Here is a 27,106-nt window from a genome sequence, read left to right on the forward strand (position 1 = left end):
AAGGGAGGTAGCACAAAAGGGAAAGGGCACAAAAAACACTCCCACCATTTCATCCCTAAATACATCCACACCCCTCCCACCCTTCCTCTCATCTGAGCACCTCCTGGATGACGGGTCATCCCTGCACCCTGCCCACCGCCCTGGGTCAGAAGCAGTGTCGCAAGACACAGTACATCCACAGCAAGGCCGCTTCATTTAATCGGCGACCCCCCCTCTCCGTCCCCCTTTGCATATAAGGCGAGGACGGGGAGAAATCCCTTCGGGCTGCGTCAAAATTTACTCACACATACTACCCCCCCACCCCCACCCCGCCCATTCCTCCTCATGCAGTCACAACATCATCCATATACAACCATTCTCCACTCACCTCTGTCTTCCGTCCTCTCCCTTCCTTCCTCAACAGACATTCCCCTCTTCCCCAAAGCCCCCTTCACCCCATCCATCCACCTCATCCTAGGACGTCCCCTCATGTTCACTCCCTCCACATCTGCCTTCCATACCTCTTTTACTAGTCTTTCTTCACTCATTCTTTCCATGTGTCCAAACCATCCTAATATTCTTTCATCAACCCTATCTCCCAAATCCTTTTTCACCCCTGTTCTCCTCCTCACCTCCTCATTTCTCACTCTATCTAGCCTAGTAACCCCCACCATACTTCTCAGACACCTCATCTCAAACACATTCAAACTCCTTCTCTCTTCTTCTCTTATGTTCCACGTTTCTGCCCATACAGTGCTGTTGGCACAATCACTCCTTCATACAGTCTCCTCTTCGCATCCATTCCCAAATGTCTATTCCTCATTACACTCTTTAAACCACCAAGGCATTTACTCGCTTCTCTCAATCTACATTCTACCTCCACCTTCACTCCACCTTTTCCTGCTACACTTGCACCCAAGTATCTAAAACTATCCACTTCCTCCAGTCGCTCTCCCTTAATGTTCACTTCCAGTCTACTGCCACTTTCACCCCTTGTACATCTCATCACCTTACTTTTACCCACATTTATCTTCAACTTCCTTCTTTCACACACCTTCCCAAACTCTGCCACCAGCTTCCTCAATCCCTCCTCTGACCCTGCCACAAGCGCAGTGTCGTCCGCAAACAACAGCTGGCTCACCTCCCACTTTTCTCCATTTTCTTTAACCATCTCCAATCCCTGACTCACTACCCTAGCATTCACCTCTCGCACCACCCCATCCATGTATAAGTTGAACAGCCAGGGCGACATAACGCATCCTTGACGAAGTCCCACCTTTACTTCAAACCACTCACTCTCTCCATTTCTAATCCTAACACATGCTCTACTACTCTCATAAAAACTCTTGACAGCTCCCAAAAGCTTTCCTCCTATCCCATAAATCTGCATAACCTCCCACAGTGCCTTTCTGTCTACCCTATCATAAGCCTTTTCCAGATCCATGAAAGCCCAAAAAACATCCTTCCCCTTTCCTATAGCTTTCTCACATATCTGTCTTACCACAAAGATCTGATCTACACAACCTCTACCCGTCCTAAATCCACACTGTTCCTCACCAATTACTCCCTCTGTTCCTCTCCTAATCCTCTCAATTAAGATCCTCCCATAAGCCTTCCCTACTACACTCAACAGGCTAATCCCTCTGAAATTACTACATTCACACTTGTCCCCTTTTCCCTTGTAAAGAGGAACTATACAGGCACTACTCCAGTCCTCCGGTACTCTACCCTCTCTCCAGCAAACATTAAATAACCTCACCAACCAGTCCACCATCACTGCACCTCCCTTTTTCAGACATTCTGCATGACATCCATCCAGACCAGGTGCCTTACCTGCTTTCATCATCTTTACAGCTGCCTTCACCTCATCCTTCCTTATTTCTCCCCATTCTCCTCACTCATCACTCTCATTTTCTTCGCATTTCCCACTGCAGCTATCTTTCCTTCCCTATCCTCCTTCACATTCAGCAACTCCCTAAAATATTCTGCCCATCTTCCCTCACTGCCATCTCTTCCATTATCAACTTTCCATCTGTACCTTTTACTTTTCTTCCCTACTTGATTCGCCTCCTCTTCCTCTCTTAATTTCTTTCCAAAACATTTTTTATTACTTTCAAAATTTTCTGTCATACTCCTACCCATTTCACATTTCCTTCTTTGCCTCCTTTACCTTTTGCTTTACTTCTCTTTTCTTTTCTTTGATCTCATATGACTCCCCTGTCCTCTTTTGTAACCAATCTGTGAATGCTCGCTTCTTTCTTCTACAGCCTTCTTTGTTTCCTCATCCCACCATATACCTCAAAACAAAAAAAATAAAAAAATATTAAATATATATAATAAAAGTAAAAAAATAAAAAATATAATTAAAAAAAATAAAAAAAAAAAAACTAATAAAAAAAATAAAATTATTAAAAAAAATTATAAATAAAATATTTTAAATATTTATATATATATTTATAATAATTTTAAAGAAAAAATATAAAAAATATAATAAATAATAATAATAATACAAAATATAATATATAGATATATAAAAATAAATAATATATAAAATAAAAAATAATAAAAAATTAAAAAAAATAATAATAATATATATAATATATTATGAAAAAAAATGAACATAAATTTATAAAAAAAAAAAAAAAATATAAAAAAAATAAAATATATTTAAAAAAAAAAAAATATAATAAAAAAAAAAATATATACATAAAAAAAAATAAAAAAAAAATTGAAATAAAATAATACTAATAAATTATATTAATAAAAATATATATATAATATAAAATATATAAATACAATCAACACACACACACACACAACACACACACACACACAGACACACACACACACACACACACACACCACACACCACACATACCAGACACAGAAGAAAATTGACGCAACTCTTTCTTTCGTCCATGTGGATTGTATTTATAAAGTTACTAATCTAGTGATATAAAAAATAATATATAAAAAATTAAAACAATAATAATATTATCTGATTATAATAAAAAGAGATATAAAGAAAAACAAAGAATGTAATACAATATTAAGGTAATAAAACAAGATATAAAAAAAAAAATATATAAAGAAATTAATAAATATAAAATATTATAAAGAACAAAAAAAAAATAAACATTATATATGGAAGATATAAAAAAAAGAACTATTTAATAAAAATATAGAAATAATATAAAAATATTAAATAATAATATATATATATTAATATAATACTGTAATTATATATATAATAATACATATATATAATATATAATACATATATATATATATAATACATATATATATATAAATACATATATATATATATAATACATATATATATATATAAATAATACATATATATATATATATATAGATAATACATATATATATATAAATAATACATATATATAAATAATAATATATAAATATAAATAAATAATACATAAATATAAATAAATAATACATAAATATAAATAAATAATACATAAATATAAATAAATAATACATAAATATAAATAAATAATACATAAATATAAATAAATAATACATAAATAAAAAATAAATAATACATATACATATAATATATATATATGATAAATAATACATATATATATAAATAATACATATATATATATATAATACATACATATATATATATATATATATATATATATATATATATTATATATATATATATATATAGATAGATAGATAGATAGATATGTCCCCACTGGTGAGATTCTGCTGCCTTATGTTGTCGAGTGACATCGGAATCTGAACTCGCTGCCAGATTTTTTTTATTCCTTTTTTTTTTTATTTAAGTTTATTCAACAAGATATTACACATTACATTTGCATGGTGAAGATCCACATATATACATACATATAAACATTAATTTGTTGAAAAGAAGTGAGCAAAAGCGATAGCTTATAACATATTCTCCCTTAATAGTTTATATAAGTATTTAAGTATTTACAAATTTTCACAGAAAAGTAAATTTTGTCATAAAGATTTTAGTAATAATTGTATATACATTGTTTTGTATCCAGTAGGAGCAGCCAATATGTTCAATTTATATAGATATAAGGTGTAGAATGTGTGAATATATGTATAATTGTTTTGGTATTATTGTTGTTGGTATGAGTAACAGATTGTTAATTATTAGTTAGATTGTACTTTAAATTTGTTTGATTAGGCCCTTCCTCTCCCACATTAATATACACAACGCAATATGGGAGGAAGTACCCACACAAAAATACAAGTATGTTATGCAGAACCCTCGTAGACCAGTGAAGCTGCCGGAGTAAGTTAAATTATATATATTGCATTTAACGTTGTTAGTCAACTACTGAGGTGTAAAAGTTCTGACAAGGATGAGAATAATATGTACAAGTATGTATATTGTATCATTAATGCATTCTGATGTTTCAATAAAACAAAATTGTTTAGATCTTGTATAATTTGTTTAAAGGGGAAGGGGTCCAAAATTGTGGTTGGAGTAGGGCCCAATGTAAACTTAAAATGGCGCTGGTTAAAACTTAGTTTCGCACATGACAAGCTAGCCAAGCGTCAAGAACGAGGACAGATGTTTCTACCTTCATGGTAATTGGTCATTTAATCCGTTCCGATGAGCAGTCGGCAACAAACTGTTCCTTCTGTATAAACGTATTTCGTGTCCTCAAAGCTACGCACCTATTTCTTTCTCGTGTCGACCAAGTCGACATTGTACAATTTGTACTGCATTCCATATCTGTATGCTGGCCTTTGGATTACAGCACTGTATGCAGTTTTCTTCAGACCTTATCCCTGCGCAAAACTATTAGTATAACTGGCATCAGAGGCAGTATAAAACGGGCCATTCCCTCGTAAGTACTGACAAACGCAGTACAGAGCATTGCCCTGTACCAGGTTCCTGACAACGCAGTGAGCATCGCAGGGCTTCGTGGTCAAGATGTTCTTCAGAATTTTCGTGTTACTGATTTCGTCTCTTCTGGCCTGCATTCTCTTCTCCAGCCAGGTAGGCACTCATCCGAAGGCAGTATACTTGTAGAAAAAAAAAAAAATCGAAACAAGCTCGGGCGTTGTGGCTGAGAGAAAACATGGTGCAAGGTTGACCGGCAGCGTAATGAGGAGCGTTGTATGTTGTCCTTACCCACAGGGGAGTTAGTTACTGGTTAATTGATCTAATAAAGGTAAGAAACATAAGACTCCTCCTCTTCCGCAGTATTGATTTTCGCAGGAAGGGAAGGAAGGTCTGTTTCAAAATGAAAGGGTACGTATTTGTGGCTCTTGACAACGAGCGCGTTTTTAGAAGTTATTTATTTATTAATTTATATATCTATTTGTTTATTATTATTCATTTACTTATTCTTTTCTTCATTTATATATATAATATATATATATATATATATATATATAATATATATATATATATATATATATATATATATATATATATATATTTTTTTTTTTTTTTTTTTTTTTTTTTTTTTTTTCATTCATTCATTCATTTATCTATCGTGGCTCGGGAAGCAAAGGGAGTCTAAAGATGTGACGTTGATAGTAACCAACGAAAGTCGGGACTATAATATTACTTTGTCGCAGCTCGTGCCGCTTAAATTGTTTTTATCGGCTTAAGAAACCTGCACAGCGAAGCTATAGCGATAATCCCATACCACACTCCTGGTCATATGGCCATTTCCCGAAGGTTGAGTGTGGTTTGAATTTTCCGCCAAAATCATCGGAAATTTAAAATTCCCGGTACTGTGCAGGCATGCGCATTGTCGACCCCACCTCCCCCTCCCTACACCCTCCCTCCTTAGCCGGCTCGCTTGAGTCGTCACTTCAATGAGAAATGAAGGCTTCCTGTGGGAGGAGGGAGGGACCCTAAATCTGTGCAGGTTTCTTAAGCCGATAAAAACAATTTAAGCGGCACGAGCCGCGACAAAGAAATATTATCGGCTGAAAGAAACCTGCACAGCGAAGCTATACATGGGAAGAGGACAGGTGGGAGGAGAGGTGAAGCCTAATTCAAACCGTTATTACGTGTGTCTTTCCTATGGGAGACTTATTCATTTTATCACTCGGTAGAGGGGAGAAAAGAAACGTCAAGTACCCACACCGAAGAATGTGACATGCACAACATTGCACTGTTCACACAATGCGTAAATTATACGAAATTCGTATCCTGTTCAGCGGTTCCTGGCCCCTCCCCACTCCTCGATCGCCCTTTGCCCCCTCCACCCCCTTTTTTTCATGAGATGAGAGGGGTGGAGCCGTTTCCATGGCGACACATGGGACAGGGGCGACCGAGTGGTAGAGACACCGTGTCCCCAAGGGAGTCGTCGATGTCCAGCCCCTAGGTCCCGCTCCACAGAGTGGGTGCGGAGAAATGCCAGCGATGCCACGAAGTCCCTGATGCTGTGGGCGTGCGGGGCATGGCTCGGGTCGGCTCTCTCCAAAAAGCGGGAAAACAGGTGCGCCCGGGACCTCGGGGTTAGGGGAATCCTAAATTTCGAGTTGTAGAAGAGATGATCCTCAGAAATCTCTTCCGTTTGCTCCAAGTAGTCTTCGAACGCACGGACCGAGCGCAGCGGATGTGGGCGTCCTCCCTCCCGGAAGGATTGTATTCTGAGAGGGCCAATCATGTCGTCCGCTCGGCCGTTCCTGGCCAGGAAGGTTGGTGATGGAGAGAGGGTTAGGGCCGAGCTGTCCTCCTCCAGTTTGGAGAAGGACGGGTGGCGGGTGATTGCCGCCAGCTGTGAAGCCCTGTAGTCCGTAGTCAAGGCGAGCAGAAAGACGACACGTTGAGGGAAGTGTTCTTCCTCCATAATGGCCCTTTCGAACGCCAGGTACTGCAGAACCCGATGCAAGGACCAGTCCAGGACCGGTTGATGTCTCGGCTCTCTCGAGGCGCTGATCCCCTTCATTAGGAGGGTTCGCGCCCTCTGTGGCACTCGGATGTTCATGCCAAAGCGTAGCGGATCAGTGAGGGCTGTATAATGAGGCAAGATAGTCGCCGGTGCCCTGTTGGTGGGGTCAGCCAGCCAAGTCAGGAAGTCCAGAACCGTGCTGGCGGAGATAGTCACCATCGCGTGTCTCCGAAGGCAGTTCCGGAATCTCCGTCAGCAGGACCCACACTGCCGCACTGAGGACGGAAGGTGAGCTCTGAGCATCTTGTCTGCTGCCTCTGTAGAGAAGAGTTGGCTGAGAGCTCCCCGTAGAAACTCCAAGTATCAAGTTGGAGTGACGCTTGGAGAGGCGAGGTAAGGCTGTTGGCTAGGCAGGCTGACCCCAGTAGAAGGGGAGAAGGGCCCCATCTCATTAGCTCCCCGAACCACGGCTGGGTTGGCCAGTAGGGAGTTATCAGGAGGACCTGACCCTTGAATGACCTGAGGGTCTGCATCACCTTCAGGAGGACCGGTATCGCTGGAGGAGGAAAATGAATACGTACTTCCAGCTGTTCCAGTCCTCCGTGAAGGCGTCTGGGCCTCCTGTGCGTGTCCTTTGGATGCAGGTGAGGTAGAGGGGGAGCTGGGTCGTGTTTGGAGAGGCAAACAAGTCCACCTCTGGGGTGCCGTAGCGGAGGGAGAGCGACTCGAACACTTGTGGGCGTAGTTGCCACACCACGTAGGTCTCCTGAAACCTGGATAGAGCGACCGGCGTAGGGTCCCCGACCGAGGCCAGGGACGCAACAAGCTATGGAGTGCTGAGGGTATCGGCCCGGGCAGGTCACGCGGGAGAAGCAGTATGCTTCTGTCGACCTCCCGTACCAGCCGTCGGCGCCCCAAGCGGCTCAGTGGAAGGGCCGGGGTCTCAAAGTTGAGGCACCCCCCCCCCCCGCCACCGAAGGACCCGAAGAGAGTTGACTGTGTCCCACTCAATCCCGAGCCAATAAAGTCTCTGTGTGGGATCGAGGGCAGACCCGTCCCAGTCCACCCCGAACTCCACGTCCGCCAACACACTTAGAGCCACCGAGATGTCGGCCGATGCACCCTCCCCGGTGGGCAAATGCATCAATTAGCCGTCTAGGTATATGAGTGTGGAGACGCTTGCTTCCGTCCAGCGTACGCCTACCACTCTCACTAGTTTCGTGAAGATCCTCGGGGTAAGCGAAAGTCCGAAAGGGAGTATGCGAGGCCGAGTTCGTTTCCGAGCGACCTCGTCCGTGGGCGTTAGTCAAGAGGCTTCGTCCTGGGTGAAGACGTTCCCTGAGCGTCTCCCGCTAAGACGGGCCCGGACCCTCGGTATGTATCCAACTCACCCCAAGTCTTCCCGCGGGAAGTCCTCGAAGCCCATGGCGAGCGTCCTCATCCAATAGTGTGCTATGGCAGTTTGTGACGTCTCATCACCCACAAGCTGACTTCCATATCTTTAATACCTAGTGACATCATGTGATTATACTGTAACGTCACCGGATTTAATCATGGCGTCATAGGATCGCCTCGTGACGTCACAGGGACACAAACTGACGTCATAGGACTACATGGTGACGTCATTTTATCACATAATGACGTCATCTTATCATACCGTGACATCACTGAGTCACAGTGAGCGTTGAAATAAATTTTAACATGGTAAAATTCTCGACCATCATGACTGTAGATTAAATTAAGTTGAATAGGAAAAGTTATGTTTATTTCGACCTGAGTCACAGTGAGCGTCGAAATTAATTTTAACATGATAAAATTCTCGACCATCATGACTGTAGATTAAATTAAGTTGAATAGGAAAAATCATGTTCATGTCGACCTGAGTCACAATGGACGTTGAAATTAGTTTTAACATGGTAAAATTCTTGACCATCATGACCATAGATTAGCTTAAGTTGAATAGGAAAAGTCATGTCCATTTCGACCTGAGTCACAGTGAGCGTTAAAATCAATTTTAACATGGTAAAATTCTCGACCATCATGACTGTAGATTAGCTTAAGTTGAATAGGAAAAGTCTTGTTCATTTCGACCTGAGTCACAGTGAGCGTTGAAATTGATTTTAACATGGTAAAATTCTTTGTCGCGGCTCGTGCCGCTTAAATTGTTTTTATCGGCTTAAGAAACCCGGAAGGAGGGTGGTGCCGTGACCGGGATGTGGAGGGTGTGGACGAGCTGAGCGTCCTAGGCCTCTTGGGAGAGATAGAACTCTTTCTCGAGCGGGACTTCCTGTTGGGTCTACGTGAGCGGCTCCGGGAGGAAGGTGGGCTCACGGACCCGCCCGAAAAGGCAAACCGAAAAGTGCTAGAGGGCCACGACGGTCGGGGGCACGGGGGCCGCCGAGGAGGCCCGCCACCCTCCGCACCACCCGACACGTCCCCACCCCCACCCCCGTCCCCCAAGAGTCCCCGGGCCGCCCACCCACGGACGACCCGGAGACGTCGGACGACGGAAGAGGTCAAAGTCTACGCCTAGGGTCTGACGAAGCAAGCCGTGAGGCGTTAGAAGACCATTGATGGTCGGAGGTATGGGGCTGCCGAGGCCTGATGACCCTCGGGGCGCCACCCTCCGTATCATAAGACACGTCCCCCTGTCCTCCGAGAGGCCCGGGTTCTTACCACGGACGACTCGAAGACGTATGGGGAACGGATTACGAGTGGAAAAGGTCAAAGTCTACGCCTAGGGCCTGACGATGCAAGCCACGAGGCGTTAGAGGACCATTGATGGTCGGAGGTATGGGGCTGCCGAGAGGCCTGATGACCCTGGGGGGCGCCCCCCTCCGTTCCATAAGACACGTCCCCCTGTCCTCCGAGAGGCCTGGGTTCTTACTACGGACGACCCGAAGACGTATGGGGAACGGATTACGAGTGGAAAAGGTCAAAGTCTACGCCTAGGGCCTGACGATGCAAGCCGTGAGGCGCTAGAGGACCATTGATGGTCGGAGGTATGGGGCTGCCGAGAGGCCTGATGACCCTGGGGGGCGCCACCCTCCGTACCATAAGACACGTCCCCTTGTCCTCCGAGAGGACCCGGGTTGTATACTAGGGACGACTCGGAGACGGGGACGGATTGCGATCGTATAAAACCAAAGTCTACGCCTAGGGCCTGACGATGCAAGCCGTGAGGCGCTAGAGGACCATTGATCGTAGGAGGTATGGGGCCGCCGAGACCAGAAGCCCCCCCTCCGCACCACCAGACTCGCAGCAAAGGGCACAAACCGGAGCACAAAGATTTAAGAAGGCAACAACAGGATCACTAATAGGGTAGTCGAAGAATGGGACAAACCGGCAACCATGCAGAAAGCGTTGAAACTATCAGTCGATTAACAAGCAGGAAACGGGCTCACCGGCCCCCAAGGCCGGCAGCGGGTGAACCGCTGTCCCGTTTCCGCGCTAGAAATGAAGACTCAAGCGAGCCGGCTAAGAAGGGAGGGGGTAGGGAGGGGGAGGTGGGGTCGACAATGCGCATGCCTGCACAGAACCGGGAATTTTAAATTTCCGATGATTTTGGCGGAAAATTCAAACCACACTCAACCTTCGGGAAATGGCCATATGACCAGGAGTGTGGTATGGGATTATCGCTATAGCTTCGCTGTGCAGTTTTCTTTCAGCCGATAAAAGACCTATTCGTAGAGATACTGAAAGATGTAAAGTTTTTAGTGATAGCCTGAGAGATAAACTGAAATGAGAGGCTGTAAAATGAAAGTTATGTCAGATGAATGTTAATAAAAGTGAGTTCATTTCTCACTTCCCGCGTGAAACAATGAATAGCTGAAATAATAATTATAAATTAAATGCGGCATGCAAATATGTAATCTAATAATGTTTGTAAGACTGTCATTGTGTTCATCAATTTTAGTAAAAATTTTCCACTGGCCCTATTTCCTTGGGATCTTTTATAAATGTAGCAGAGTTGTCTGTGTAGAAGTAAAAGGTGTAGCGAGGGGAGGGAAACATTCGGCCCATTTCAGTCGGCTTAAGTCAATTATAAAATTGACTGGACTACCTCGAAGAGACCATTCGCTCGCGCGGATTTTTTTTTTTTTCTTTTTTTTTATTCATCTATTTGTTTTGTGTTTTATTTGTTGTTGTTTTTGTTTTGTAGTTTTGTTTTGTTTTGTTGTTTTGTGTTTGTTTTTTGTGCTTTTTATTTTTCTTCTTCTTTTTCATTTATCTTTTATTTTTCAATGACTTGTGTCGTGGCTCAGGAGGCACGGGCAGGACACTTGAACATCGTGGCTTGTATCTATATCAACCAAAATATAGGAATATGATTTTTTTTAGTGAGAGGTAAAATGAAATGAATTGTAGTACGAGAGAAAGAGAGGAAGTGAATTTTAGTCGAAGAAAAAACATGTGACCGTGATTTTGTTTGTGGGAAGTGTGTGTATATCTACAAAAAGTGAGCCGAATTCACTCCCCGCTGTGCCCTGGGTTAGGAGCCCGGGGATGGGGTGGGGGGAGCGGGAGAATCTAAATCATATGTCGTCACACATGAAGATGATACTCAAAGTGACTGTATAATCATCAAATCATATACTGTACTCCACAAACCTGAATGATTCGAACACTTGGTGTTAGGGAATCTTAATGAAAGTCGAGTAAATTCGCAGAATTATCGAAACATTTTACTACTGACATTCAGGCCTTTCGCTGCACAGGATGTTTCTCTCGGATGAAGAATACACTGGCTTGTGCTCTTACTTTTCCAGACGACACCTGTGCTTCGGCATTTGTCAGCACCAGGAGTGGCAGTGGCGGAGGGATATCGAACAATCGCCAACGCCAGCAGCGGATTACTTCAGAACCATTTGAATTTTGGCGGGAAGGAGCAGGAGGAGGAAGAAAAGGAGGCGGGACGTTATCAAATAATTCAGGGCAATTCACTTGACACGGAGGAGGCCAAACAGGACAGCGATGATATTGAAACGTTTATGAAAACCAGAGAAAAGGTACAGTAGACAGTACAGTGATCTGCCTTTCTTTTTCTGTCTCTCCATTATTTTTTTGTTCTTCAAAACATGTCAGAAGTAGCATGCCCATTGACTTCCTGCATCAGTCTGTGCATTTCTAAAACATCGAGTCGTCCTAGATTGCATTAATTCCTTTTAAGTTTTTAAGTCTGTGACACATGCCTCTGTAGACTTTTTTTTTTCAATTTTCATGTTTCTAAGGCGGCTTTCGGATGATTTGTCTCTTGTCGTAGTTGTAAACTTTTTAGCACTCCCTCGCGCAGCAGGGATCGGCGGATTACAAAATGTGGCGCTAGTGTGGTGACGCGCCGCTGGTTAAAACCAGACTGGCCGTCACACATTCTAATAATAAATTCGGGAAAAAGATTCCCACGGGCTTTTAAGATGAGTCCGAGTGGAGGGTGATTCTGTATATGAGTGTGTGTGGTTTGCCACACACTCATACAACCACGAGATGTACATACATATGTGATATATGTATGCACATCCCGATGAATGCACCCTTTCCTAACAATAATAGTGCATGTAATCAGAAAAATTGAACATGATAAATATTTAAAAGGGGGGGTGGGGCTGACACTCCACCAGCCGACACAGTTCATATTCGCTAAGGTGGCTGCATAGGCGGCGCACAAGACCCTCGGATGTTGTCGGAGACCCTCTCCTCAGAAAAGCAGTTGCGGAGGGGTAATGATGGAGGTAATGCTTAAGGGTGGCTTCAGGGTGGCTGCAATGGTGGCATCTTCTTTCTTCAGGTGTTGGATTTCTTTTGATCTGCCAGAAACAACGGGCCTCCAGCCACAGACGGAATAGCAGAGTTTCCACCTTTCTAGGTGTGGAGCCAGGAAGTACAAGGGGCTCGTAGTCTGTGACTACCCTGTACCACCTCGCCCTTTCTGATACCTCTGCCTCCAGTCTGTGCTGAAGGAACCGTTGTACCTGGTTGAGAGCCCTGGTGCGTATGCGCAACTGATTTCTGCTAAGAGGGACGACAACATCGATTCTTTGGCGCGCCGCTTCAGCTGCGGCATCGGCTAGCTCGTTTCCTGGGACGCCTACATGGCTCGGCACCCGGTCGAGCGTAACACTCCAGCCTTGCTGATGTAGCTTCAGCAGGAGTGCTAGGATGGAGGTCAGTAGGCGTACATTGTCGCTGGGCTGTGTTGTATCTAAGCTGCCTAGCAGAGAGTGAGTCCGTGTGGATCACTACAGGACCAGTTCTAGATATTAGAGCATGCTCTAACGCTCCTTGAACCGCTATGGCCTCAGCTTGGAGAGTGGACGCATGATCAGATACTCTCCTGCCAAAGGTCAAACCATCAGTCACAAAAGCAGCCCCAGCACTACGAGGCCTGTTGGGGTCCACGGAGCCATCCGTGTAATAGACCGCCATTCCAGGTGTCGACAGTGCGCGGATGCCTTGTAGAGCCTGCGCTCGTACTCTTTCCCGGTCACATAACTTCTTCTTACTGGGAAGCTTAGTGCCAACGAAGGTTGCAGGTATCGACAGCCATGGAGGTGGGGACTTGAACTCTGGGTGAACAGAGTCCCTACCCCTCTCAAGGAGAGCACTGGTGAGCTTGAAGGAGTCCAGGAGTCTAGCCGCTTGAGATAGCCAGGTACCACTGTGGATAATATTATCCACCCGTCCCAGAGCTATCACAAGGCTCTGACTCAGCTCAGTTATCTTGGGGCTCTGGACTATCTTGGCAATAAAGTCAACCTCCAGCCTTCTTACCCGTGATGCTAATGAAGGCAATGAATCCTCCATCTTGGAGCTTGGTCCAAGGTTGAGCTCCTAGGATAGTCCTTGCTGCGGCATTTTGGCAAGGCTCCAAGTCTTCAAGCTTGGCAGTCGCCACAGTTATGAGAGCTGGGGCAGCGTAGTCCACCAAACTGCGGACTGCTTGCACATAGAATGTGTGAAGGACCTGGTGCGTGGCACCAAGTGCCTTTCCCGTCATTGCTTTTATGACTGTGGTTCTCGCCTTCAGCCTCTCCCTGAGATAGGCTAGTTCCTTCTGAGAGATGAGCTTCCCATCAATCCAGACCCCCAGGTACTGAAACTGGTGGACCCAGTCCAGCCTAAGGCCCTGGATGGTGAGATGCTCCCCCTCACTCCAGAGTCCTAACGCCATGGCTTTCGATTTGGTAGGGGAGATCTTTAACCCTAACCTGCAACATTCTGTCGCTACGACACTTATGCAGCGCTGGGCCCTGCTGAAGCACCGCCGCCTTCCAGTAATTATAAACGCAAGGTCATCTGCATGAGATAACCTTGCACCCATTGGGTAGAGGTAATTCCAGAATGTTGGAGACGAGCACATTGAACAGAGTGGGGCTTAGGATCCTCCGGGGGGGGAGGATCCTAAGCCCCACTCTTGGGAGCAAGGGTGTCTAATATCACCAGCTCAAACGCCTTTTCCAAATCCAAAAAGACCACGATGGACGGTGTGCCACTGACAGCATTGAGGAGTGTTGCTATACTGTTTGCTGTGCCAGTGCCCTTGCAATAAGTATGTATATGCTCATGCATTGGGCTCAGTCTCCACAGCAGCCTGTTTAGCACCATCCTCTCCGCTGTCTTCCCCATGGAGCTTGTCAGGCTGATGGGGCGATAGGCACCAGGTTCCTTTGGCTTTGGAATTGGCGTTATGATTGCCGTCTTCCAGGCTGTTGGTAGCTTGCCAGTCTTCCAAGACGCGTTAATCACTCTTAGAAGTACCTCATCACCCGCTGGCCCAAGGTGGGTCAGCATGGAATAGGTGACGAGGTCCTCTCCAGGTGCCGTGTCTGAGATGGTCTTGTGTGTGACCAGTAGCTCTTGAAGCGTAAAGTATCACCCGACCGACCTTGTAGGTCCTGCAGTGTGTCTTGAACACACTGCGGGAGTGAGGTGCTGCTGGAGCGAGAGGCAAGTTCTTGCACCAGTCGCTGCGCCTCAGTATCAGGGGCATGATGAGTGCGTCGCGGTTGAGTCCTGCCAGTTGCTCTACGGAGCATGGACCACAGTTCTGCTAGGGAGGTGTGAGCGTTAAAGCCCTCACACCATTCAAGAAACTTTGCTCTTCTGGCATCTGCAGCCGTGACATGTGCGTCACGAACTGCAGCGCGCAAGTTAGCCAAATTGGTCTGAGTTCGGCGCCGTCGGAAAACACGCCTAAACATGTTCACCCGATGGTTGGCCTCTCTCACCTCGGGGGTATAGTACCAATTGTTCTTATGTTCCCTGGGGGACTGGCGAGTCTTTGGGATGGCTCTGTTGGCAGCCACCTGAATGGCTGCAGAAAGGTCAGCTTCTAACGTTTCCACGTCCTGTGGTGGAACGTAAGAAGCTGCCCATCCTTCAACAGATCTCTCAAAGGCCGGCCAGTTTGCCAGAGCAGTCTTCCACTTGTGAACAGGTAATACAGCCGGTATGGGTGGTGCATCCCGTATGTGCACAGAGACACCGAAGTGATCACTGGTGACACTAGGATGTACCTCTCAGGTTACCCTAGGGAGGAGAGTGGCCGTCGCTAAGGTCAGATCAAGTCGTCCACCTTGCAAGTGCGTTGGATTACCATCATTCAACAACTGTCAGGGCATTCATCTAACACGTAATTTAAGTGGCGCCCAGCGACAGTGGGCCTTTGGGGCGACATCATCATTGTATGGTGGGCGTTAAAGTCCCCTCCTATGATGAGGAGCCTGTCCGCTGCAAGAGCACACACCTCTCCAAGGTCCAGTTCCGCACTATGGCCCCTGTATATGTTATAGATGGTGTACGTTTCGTGGGCTCAATGGAATCGAACCGCAAGAACATCTACACCATCTCCACATGATACAGGGTCCATGATTTCACTACAGGGGATAGATGATTTGACTAAGATCATGCACCCCCTAGTAGTGGGTATGCGAGGGAGGGTGAAGATGCGATATCCCGGAAATCGCACCTCATCGCTCACCAATGTCTCTTGGAGAAGTATGATATCGTAATCATACTCTTGCACAAGCGCAAGGAGATACGAGCTTTTACTGCGGAACCCGTTTATGTTCCACTGTTGCAACCTTAAGTGACTATTGAACAGGGCGATTTTCTTCCCTGTCGAGTTCCATTACGTCCTTATCTTGTCCTCCCCGGTCAGAAGACAAGATGGGTTGCGACTTTTGAACAGTGGAAACATTTTCCTCATCATCAGAGCACATTGACGTTAGGACTTAGCAGCAAGCGCTTTCCTCGTCTTCAATGAAGCTGTGGGTGTCACTTTGCCAATGGTAAAAGTGGGTGTGGCTGGTTTGGGGGAAGTAGATGGGAAGGAGGAGGAGGTAGAGGTGGAACAGGAGGCAGGGGAGGAGGAGGAGGTGGAAGATGAAGAGGTGGAGGGTGAGGGAGTCCTCTCCTTTCGTCTAGGATTTTTGGAGGGGTTTCTCTTCTTTTTTAAGAGGTTGAGCACATTCATGAGCCTTATTCACCATATCTAGTGTCTTTTCTTCATCACTTTCCCTTAGGGTACTTGTGATCCTAGCGACGACACTGGTCACAATCAGACTATCATCTTCTCGCAGGGGGGGATGACATCAGACGGATATTGAGGTGGAGGAGGCTGCCGTTCCAGTGCTCGTGGGGTTGGTGTTGGAGGTGGGCGTGGGCTTGGGTTTGGGCGTGGAGGCTTTTTTGGGAGCTGGCTGTTTTCGAGTAGGTGTAGGTGTAGTATCTGTTTAAAGTGCGGGAAAGTGTTCCTGATTGTTCAGATCAGGAGCACTAGGTGTAGGTGGCTGTGATACGGTGGGAGAGTGTTTCCTGCTGCCCCATACGAATGTACCGGGGAGCAGTTATGAAGTCCTGTTGCTTCTCTGTCCTCTCCTTACAGGCAATGGCCTGAGCTTTACGCACTGAACAAGAAGTATTCCAGGCGTGGTGCTTCTTGCCACAATTGGGGTACTCGGCAACAGTCTCCGTGCCAGCCTTAAACTTGTTAAGACAAGTCTCGGTGGCATGAGACATGCTGCAAATGCCGCATTTAGGTTGCTTAGCAGTGCACCGCGCCTGGTGATGACCATAACGTTGACACTTGAAGCAACGGAGAGGATCAGGGATGTACGTTCGTACATCATAGCTGCCATACATCCCCAGGTCAATTCTATTAAATTGTTCACCTTTAATGGTGATCAAGACCTGGCGTGTGGGCTTCTTATCCCAGCGGCGCATTCTCATGGCTCCAATTACCTGACTGTGGTTTTCAATAGCTTCAGACATGTATGAGGTCGGGTAATCGTATAGCACAAGTCTGTGCCGCTTGTCCTCGGGATTAAGTCGCTCCAGGGTCAGAGGCTTGCCATCCAATGATATAATTACCTCCAGCTCCTCAACGAGTTGGTAGCTGCTTGGTAACAGTAGCAAGTTACCATCGCCAAGGGGCCGGAGGGATACAAGTTTGCCGTGGAGGGGGCCTTTCTCCAAAGCTCTTACCCCCTCAAAAGCTGTGTCGTATCCTGCCGAGGATACGACCTTGAACGTGGGAACCTTGCCACCCTTGTTACGAGGAGGGACCACCGCCACAGCAATTTCATCATCAGATGGAGGCTCTGATCCTGAGGCGCAGCGCCGTCTTTTTGGTACACCAGTCATGGTCACCGAATCTCATTAAAGACATTGACAGACTGGAAAAAGTACAACGGCGAGCCACAAAACTGATTCCAAATATCAAAAATAAATCATACGAAAATCGACTAAAACATGAATCTTTTTTCCCTAAAAAAAGCGTAGACTCAGAGGTGACTTGATACAGGTCTTTAAGATTTTAAAGGGAATTGACAACATCAAAAGTGACAAAATTTTCACATTGAATGAGAATCAGACAAGAAACAATGGTCTCAATCTATCCGGAAATAGATTCAATTTGGAAGTAGGTAGAAACAACTTTGCCAACCGTGTAGTTAATGAATGGAATAAACTTCCTGCACAGGTAGTGCAATGTAGTTCAGTTCGAAGCTTTAAGACTCATTTAGATAAACACCTAAGCAAGATGCTGTAATGATTATAATTGATTTCATATTATTTGTTTTTGCTTTGTTATCATTTGTCTGTTTGATTTTCATTTATTATTAGTTATATGTCAATTTATTATTATTTACTGTTTACCTGTTTGTTTGTTTGTTATTCAGCTATACCTATGCATTTATTTATGTATTTTGTTTAATGCATACATTATTATAGTTTTTTTATCATTATTATTTTATTATTATTATGATTTTTTTCCGCATCCGACCTTTGTAATCCTTTGTATCCGCCATGGCGGTACTGATAACGCTAAACGTTGTCTCGGTACGGTTATGTGAAAAAACAAACAAACAAACAAACAAACGTAAATCTAGGGGGGAGGGGGGCGGGCGCTCACGAGCGCGTCGGTACTATGTCGCTTAACGCACGAAACCTGTCTATCTCGCAACAATCAACAAATACAAGGCCCGAGTGCGCCTAGACGAGCGAGACCGGGCTATTCTTCACGAAGGGTTCCCCTCTCTTGTCGTAAAGGCAAGTTTAAAGACCACACGGGCTATGCCGATCGTACTAAGAGAGTCATGTAGGACATGATCCTGCCAGAGCGAGATTCCACGAGAAGGGGGAATTAACTCGGGTAGCAGTACTTTCGATTCAATTGATGAGGTTTGGCACGTCAAACAGAGCTAGAAACTAGGGTGAACGACAACGCAAAAGTCGTATCTTCAATGGTGAGGCGATCCAGCGTGGGTGTTCTCTCCATGGAATCTATCTTATCTCTGCCGTCACACATCTGTTTTTTCTGTTCTGTAAAATTCGGGAGTGAAGCTCCCACGGGCTTTTGATGCGAGCCCGTTTGGAGGGTGATTTGACTTATGAGTGTGTGTGGGCCCAACCACAAACACTCATACATTCACAAGATGTGCATACGCATGTAAAATACGTATCCACATCTCGGTGAATGCACCCTTCAGATGTATCAGTGTTGGTGTTACAAGTGGTGTTGTACAGTGAATTGCATGTATATATAAATATAGATTTATAGGGGGGCTGACACTCCACCAGCCGACGCAGTTCGTAATCGCTTAAGTGGCGGCATAGGCGACGCACACGACCCTCAGATGTTGTCGGAGGCCCTCTCCTCAGAAAAGCAGTTGCAGGACAATGCTGGAGGTAGTGCCTGAGGGTGGCTTCAGGGTGGCTACAGTGGTGACATCTTCTTTCTGCAGGTGTCGAATTTCTCTTGATTTCCCAGAAACAACGGTCCTCCAGTCGCAGACGGAAGAGCAGAGTTTCCACTTTTCTAGGTGTGGAGCGAGGAAGTACAAGGGGCTCATAGTATGTGACTGCCCTGTACCACCTCGCCCTCTCTGACACCTCTGCCTCCAGTCTGTGCTGAAGGAACCGTTGTACCTGATTAAGAGCCCTGGTGCGTAGGCGCAACTGATTTCTGCTGAGAGGGACGACAACATCGATTTCGGGTCTTTGGCGCGCCGCTTCAGCTGCGGCATCGGCTAGCTCGTTACCTGGGACACCTACGTGGCTTGGCACTCAGTTGAGCGTAACACTCCAGCCTTGCTGATGCAGCTTCAGCAGGAGTGCTAGGATGGAGGTCAGTAGGCGTACATTGTCGCTGGGCTGTGTTGTATCTAAGCTGCTTAGCAGAGACTGAATCCGTGTGGATCACCACAGGACCAGCTCGAGTAATTAGGGCATGCTCTAACGCTCCTTGGATCGCTATGGCCTCAGCTTGGAGAGTGGACGCGTGATCGGATACTCTCCTGCCAAAGGTCAAATCATCCGTCACGAAAGCAGCCCCCGCACTACGAGGCCTGTTGGGGTCTACGGAGCCATCCGTGTAATAGACCGCCATTCCAGGTGTCGACAGTTCGCGGATGCCTTGTAGGGCCTCTCGAGCTAGGCTTATATACTACTCATAGATGGCAAGCGTAGTCAGCAAGGACGTCCGTGCTCAAGGCAAACCGGCCAATTAGGAGCTCGGAAAACTCGCCGGAGACCGGTCGGCATACGACTCGAGCTAGGCCTATGTAGTTGGCAAGCATAGTTGGCAAGCGTAGTTAGCAAAGACGACCACGCTCAAACTAAACTGGCCAATCAGGAGCTCGGAAAGTTCGCCGGGTTCCTCACTAGCTTGACTAGCAACCTTAATTTCATAATCATAATTACGTTTCGCTGTACGTGTATTCTTTTTAACCAGTTTTGCCATTTCGTTACATCTTGATCTAAGGTGTGTTTCCCCGTTTTTTATTTTTACGTAAAGTCCTCTTTCCATTCCGATCTCATGTTTCAATGTATCCGTCATCCATTTGGGAGTATTACTATTTTTCCGTATTGACTTCAGGGGGATAAATGTATTTTGTGCATTAATAATTAAATCAGTTAGATTGCTATACATTTCATCCAAATCGCTGACCTGTCTGTTGAGCCCTCGCCCCCAAATGACCTGACCCAAGGTATGCATATTACCCTCCGTGACCCGACCCCTGGTCATGACCTGACCCCCGGTCACGCACCGAGACTCGACAATGTCCGAAACGTCCGCATGACATTTCATATTCAATTTCAAATAGGTTTTTATATTGTCAAAGTTTGCTCTCCTGAAGTCTGGTACTTGGACGTTATTTGTACTTTTTACCTCTTCCCAAATAATATCAAATCTTATTTCTTGATGAGGGAGATGGAGAGAGAAAGGGTGGACGGGCGAGAGAGAAAGAGAGGTAGGGTAGAGGGCAGGTTAATTGAGATAGGTTTTTACGTCAGTAGAAAGATTACATGAGGGGAAGCTCTATCCCGCGGGCGGGCTCATCAAATATCCTCCCAGCCATTCCCGTCACCAAGGCTCTAAACCTTTTTCAAGAAACACGACCACTTGACGTGACGTGACTCCGTGGATTTCGTCCCTCCCGACGAGGACAGCAGGGAACGCGATGCCTCTGAAGGTGGACGTGTTCCTCACCCTGTAGGGCGTCTTGGTCGGTGAAGATCTTCTTTAGGGCCCAGGGTATTCGCGTTCCTCGTATGTATCCAATCGGCTGTTGAAGGGGTTGACTCTCGGGTGTGGGAAGAGGAGGAGGAGGAGAAAGAGGTCTCTCTTTTCTCGCTCATGCCCTTCCTCTTGTCCTTGCAGGAGTACGAACGACGCCGCTCTCATCTGCAGAAGGCCTGCGCGGCCTACGGCGAGACTCTGCGCTTCGGTCAGTACGAAAACCTTCCTTTGCATCGTCTTCGATGGCTCAATCCCAGAAAGCTCATCATCTGCTTCAATGCAAAGGTGAATTACTACATATTCATACCGTAGATAAGTAAATAGATAAACAGTCAACTAAATCGATAAATAAATTGATAAATAAATAAATAAGCAAACAAAAACAAATAAATAAATAGATAAACAAATAAATAAATAAAATAACATAAAATGAGATGAACTGGTTCACCAATAGAGTGGTAAACGAATGGAAGAGATTTACTGTAGTAACATTATAGCGAGTCTGCTTCAAACACTTTTTTTTCTAATTGAGCCAGTGGAAAACTTAGGCATAGGATGTAAACGCAGAAGTGTAGAGTCAGGCAGACCAGAGTATTTTTCTTTGGATAACAGGGACGAATCAGTTCAAGGTAGTGATGTATATTGAATGTCTAGTTGAAATAGAATTGATGCATTATGAAATTCAGGTTGGCACAACTACATGGTCAAAAACCCTGCTGAGCATTAAGTATCCTGACATCAGCACAAACCGGAAACTTCATGCCATAGCGGGGGATACTCTCATCCCTCCCTACCCTCCCAAGAGGTACGTTTTCTTAATTTCCTGGAAAGGGAGAGGACTAAGTTTCGTTATCAATAGCAGTTTGATAATTGGGGTGGGTGTTGCTTTGTAGGTGGCTATTATTACATATTCACACCTCCGTCGCTTCTACACACCTCGCCGAATATTCGGCATAAGTAGATTAATCTAAAGAACAATAAACTTTCACCACAACATTGAACTGGTTGAGCTAAAAGTAAGTCGTAATCATATGTTACACCCAGCGTCCTTATCAGAGAAAGGAAGAGACAGAAAGAATACATGGATATAAAACGCCTCGTGTCAAAGGGTTTTTATATCTATCTCATTCTCTTTTTAGAGAGAACTGAATTATGAATGTAGAATTTAATTAGTATGAGACCCCAGGAAAGGCTTTTTTTGTTTAGGGTGGAGTCCAGAGGACTTTACAGTGCAGGAAGGGAGGTCACTTAGGACGCCTCCATGGAATAGGTGACCTAGTCACAATGGTGGTTATCCACAGCTTCGTTAATTCAAAGAAATCATTTGACTCCGTTGATAAACGTTCTGAATGATCCTGAGGCTGCTAGAAGTTCCTAAGAAAATTACCGTCCTTTGCAATGTACTCGAACGGTGAAGCCACTGAAGCTGGGTCGGGGATTTGCCCAGCTTCCTTCGCTTCCGCGCAATACCGGAATGAATTAGGTAATGAACAGAACGATGGACACTGGTGGATGAAGAGTTGTATTGGCAATACCTGGATCAATGATACCTTGTAGATGACGATGCATTCCTTGCAGAGGTAGGGGATGTATTGTATTAGTACTGACACTCAAATTGTAGAATCAGGAGGAGCCAATAGGAATTAAGACCTCCTAGATTAAGAGTAAAATACAGGCGTTTGGATTTCTTTCAACAAAACAGAACGACAAGTTCCTGTCTGTCATTAGAATGTAGAATGTTGGGAAAGGTTTACCTGTCTTGGTACTGAAAAATATGTATTCGCAGGTTCAAACTTGGAGGTCAGTGTGGCCAAAGGATTCATAGATAGTATCGACCAGGCCCATAGTGTTGTAGATTGTTGTGTAGGAGGACGGAGGTTTGTGTCTACAGTGGACTTTTGATCCCTGTCTTGCTGTATGGATGGGAAACTTAGACTCTTTCAAGGCTTTGAAGTCGTGTCTGACACTGAATATCTTTGCCATAAAGTCTGTGGAGAGATCACGTGTGTACGAAATTGTTTGATGACCTTATTACCTTGTTGTGGAAGGAAATTATTTACAATATTGATCTTAGCAAAGCATTTCTAGGGCCAATTTGTGTTTGTCAACAGTGAAAAAGCCCGGGAACTTATGGAATCCTATACCAAACTCATAACCGTCCGGGACCCCTTCGCCCGGATCGTGTCAGCCTACAAGGATAAGATAGGGTCCAGGATCGCGAAAAGGTAATTGTTGCAGTAGTCTTACCGGTCCCATTTCTCCTTCTAGATAGGAGAACCAAACAATATCCAGTCAGAGGGAATAGCACCAGACTGCCACGTGGCAAACAGCACAACATACAAGCCTTAGGTTTTCAGTAACTGTGCACTAATGTCGTAACCAGATAAGGAAGTGGGCTAAGTAGCGAGTTGAACCAAGGGTATGACCAAGGGTATCAATTCCAAGCTATCCTGCAGAGCGCCACCTTGGTTGAGCGGGACTTGAAAAAAAAAGAGTACTTAGAAATCTAACAACGTTGTGACCAATATTCTCACAAGCATTCTAAGAAAGAGTAATATTTCTTGCAAATAGTCACAAACAAATATGTATAATTTTCTAGAGGATAAAACCCATATAATGTGATGTGTGTAAGTATCTACATAATTGTAATATACAAGAAAGTAGTTATATTTGTGGAGCACTGTCTCCTTTCTTCTATCATACATATTTTTGAATTCGCTTTTGATTTTACTTTGGCTCATATAAATTCTCTTTTTACGAGTAAGCGTGTGTATAAACGCAACAAACTTGCATTTCTTTGATTTTTTTTAAAGGGTGATACGTAAGATGAAGAATGCTCTTCACTTAAAGAGAGACCCTTTCGAGAAAGAAGTTCCTTTCGAAATGTTCGTGGAATTCATTGTCCGTATGACTTCGGCAGAAAATGACGTCAGGGAAAAGACGAAACACTTTACGAACGTCCACTGGCGTCCGTACTATGCCAACTGCGGCGTATGTGACATCGACTATGCCATCATCGCAAAGACAGAAAGCGTTTACGATGACATGAGGTGAGTATGTGCCTTGGTTCTTTGTTTCTTGTATTTACGATATTTGACTGTGATATTTGTAACAGCATCTCATAAATGCAAAAACGAGCATTCACAATGCTTGGAGGCAGAGATATGTTTTGATTTTTCATATCGTGCAGTTGCCCTTGAAATATTCTGGACTGATATTCTACCCGGTTCTTTGGTTATTTATACATCTATTACAAGACTCACCGTTCCAGTTATTTATATCAAATCGCATGATGATTCTGCAATAAGGAGATAGTGGCCTTCCATTGTTTTTGTCCGTTAATGATATATTTTAGTTCCCATCTCATAAACTATAGATACTCCTGATATGGATTCTGATCCCCCAGGTACGTAATTCATCGCTTTGGACTTAACGTATCGGATCCTGTTCCAATCAACAAGTCCAAGGTGTCATCAGAAGAAGAGGCCCTCGCCTTTTTCAAGGTAGGATCAGCTATGATCGACACTAATGTCTATAATATCTCACATTGGTGGAAACTGCTTCAATTGATCAAGCACTGCTGGGACTAAAATCAGCTATAATATCAAGATCGGTTAGTCACATGGGGTAAGCTACGTAGCCTGTCTTTTAACGATCTCTTGGACACACTGTGTATACAATTAAGTGTGTCCGGCTTGTGTAGGTGCTTTTTTAAGCTCCGACCCTCTACACCACGATAATTACTGTAGTTGTACTTGAACTTTTCAGTGTTATGGGTGGATTTTACACATGTTCTGGCTGTCCCCAGTCGGATTTATCCAGTCAAAGAACCCCAAACCCACCCTATCTAACACAGTGAAGTGGTTCAATAAAAGCGCGCTGATGTAGGATCTCCTTTGCAGCGACATAACGTCACGTCTCACGGAATCAGTTTCAGTAGACATGCGAACATTGGCTTCATATTGAGAAATATATACACAATGTTGAGTGTACATGTTACTCCTGGGCATCTCCCATTTCCTCTGTGATTATCCTCGGCTTCCTCTAACTCATCTCTTCCACCGTCTTCGTGATCCTCCACTTAATTTCACGACACTCACTTCTAGGCATTGCATTCCTTGATATCCGTCAAACATATGGTACTTTCACTTTATTCCTATGATGGCGTGGCGTCCTCGTCTCCTAAATCAAGACATCTTCGTCAATTTGCTTCATTCGCGATGTTTCTTTTCTTTGTTTTAATTAGGGTAGGTCGAGCGAGTGCTATTAGCTTCTCACATTTTTTGTGCAAGACTGGGGACCTATTTGGTCGCTGCTCTTTGTATTCTCTTGACCTTGTGCAGAGATCATGCCACCGCTGCATATTCTTATGTAGGACGGATCAGTTAATATGATGTTCTTTATCATTTCTTTATCTGTGTAGTGAAAAGATGTGTATATATTCGCCAACAATCTGTATCTTTCGGGGATAAGTTGTTCATGACCAACACTCCAAGTTCCTTCTCCTCTATTTCCACTTATTAATATATTGATCGTTTTTCTGAGATTTAGCCCATTTTTTGCGTTGGAATTTATTTTCCATATGCTCTGACGTTTGTACATACATACATATACCAAAGGCTTTTTCCCCCTACACGGGGGGGGGGGGTTAGCCAAGAAAGAAAAAGGCATAGAAAACACTCCCACCCATTCCATTTCCCATATATTCCACTCCCCTCCACCCCCCTCCCTCCCTCTTATCTTGGTACCTCCTGGATAATGGGTCATCCCTGCATCCTGTCCACTGCCCTGGGTCAGAAGTAGTGTCGCCAGACACAGCATATCCACAGCAAGGCCGCTTCATAAATTCAGCGACCCCCCCTCTCCGTCCCCCCATGCAGAAAAGAAGACGGGGAGAAATCCCTTTGGACTGCGTCAATTTTTTTCTCATAAGTACTTCCTCACCCCACATCCCCCACCCACTCCCCCTCATGCATCACAGCATCATCTATACACAACCCCTCTCCATTCACCCCTATCTTCTGTCCTCTTCCGTCCTTCCTTCACAGACATTCCTCTCTTTTGTAATACTCCTTTCACCCCATCCATCTCATCCTAGGACGCCCCCTCATATTCACTCCTTCCACCTCTGCCTTCCATACTTCTTTTACTAATCTTTCTTCACTCATTCTTTCCATGTGTCCAAACCATCCTAATACTCTTTCATCAACTCTATCTCCCAGTTCTCTTTCCACCCCTGTTCTCCTCCTCACCTCCTCATTTCTCACTCTATCTAGCCTACTAACCCCTATCATACTTCTCAGACATTTCATCTCAAACACATTCAAACTCCTTCTCTCTTCCTCTCTCATGTTCCATGTTTCTGCTCCATACGATGCTGTTGGCACAATCACTCCTTCATATAACCTCCTCTTAGCATCCATTCCCAGATGTCTGTTTCTCATTACACTTTTCAATCCACCAAGGCATTTACTCGCTTCTCTCAATCTACATTCTACCTCCACCCCCACTCCTCCCTTGACATTTGTAAAAAAAATATATATATATATATTAAATTGATCAAATTTGACACATTTCTTGTGAATGGTTTATAGATAATAATCCAGTCGAAACAGCTATAATCCAATTCTCACCTAAGAGCTTCCCTGAGCTGAAAGAAATCTCCTTGAAGATTTGAATCAAGAGTTCCCCAAACATCGACATTAGAATTGAAAGCATTTTATGTCTTTCGCCTGCACATTTCTAATACTCTTCTCTTTGCAGGCGCTGCCTCGTAATCTAACATTGGCCCTGTACGAAAGGTTTCGCCCGGACTTCGAACTCTTTGGCTACAGCGTCGACAAGTACTTGGCGGGGAAGTGAAAGATGGAAACGGTAGTTCATTTCAAGGTCCCGCGGAAACAGCTGAAATGGACTACCGATAAAAAGTGCAGTGAATTTAGATAATAATGATATTCAGAAAAGAATGGATAATACGAGTATAGTAACAATAGAAGCGCAATAATTTTGAATGAAAAAATGGAGAATATACAAGCAACAGAAAAGCAATGAATTTAAATGAAATAAAAAAAAAAAAAAAATGTGGTGTTATTTCACCTACCAAACGTGAGACTCGGATTTGTCTTAATATCCTCACTATGATGACATCTTTACAAATTTTGTCCCGAAAAAAAAAAATTCTTTTCAGCCCAAGGCATGAGCTACATGCTGTCTTCAGGAATGCTATCTTCGC

At 44.5% G+C, this 27,106-nt stretch overlaps 1 protein-coding gene across 1 annotated transcript; it reads left to right on the forward strand.

The window, feature by feature from the left end:
• Positions 1–4,869: 4,869 nt before the first annotated feature.
• LOC143034904 (carbohydrate sulfotransferase 11-like) lies at positions 4,870–27,106 on the forward strand. The gene is made up of 8 exons (XM_076201247.1): positions 4,870–4,999; positions 11,624–11,863; positions 21,016–21,159; positions 21,561–21,679; positions 22,986–23,099; positions 23,688–23,924; positions 24,281–24,377; positions 26,638–27,106. Exons 1-8 carry the CDS (start codon positions 4,934–4,936, stop codon positions 26,734–26,736), a joined length of 1,116 nt encoding a protein of 371 aa, XP_076057362.1. The 5' UTR covers positions 4,870–4,933; the 3' UTR covers positions 26,737–27,106.

Source organism: Oratosquilla oratoria, chromosome 18, assembly GCF_046742065.1.
Source record: "Oratosquilla oratoria isolate Oo_2021 chromosome 18, ASM4674206v1, whole genome shotgun sequence".
Classification (NCBI taxonomy): Eukaryota; Metazoa; Arthropoda; class Malacostraca; order Stomatopoda; family Squillidae; genus Oratosquilla; species Oratosquilla oratoria.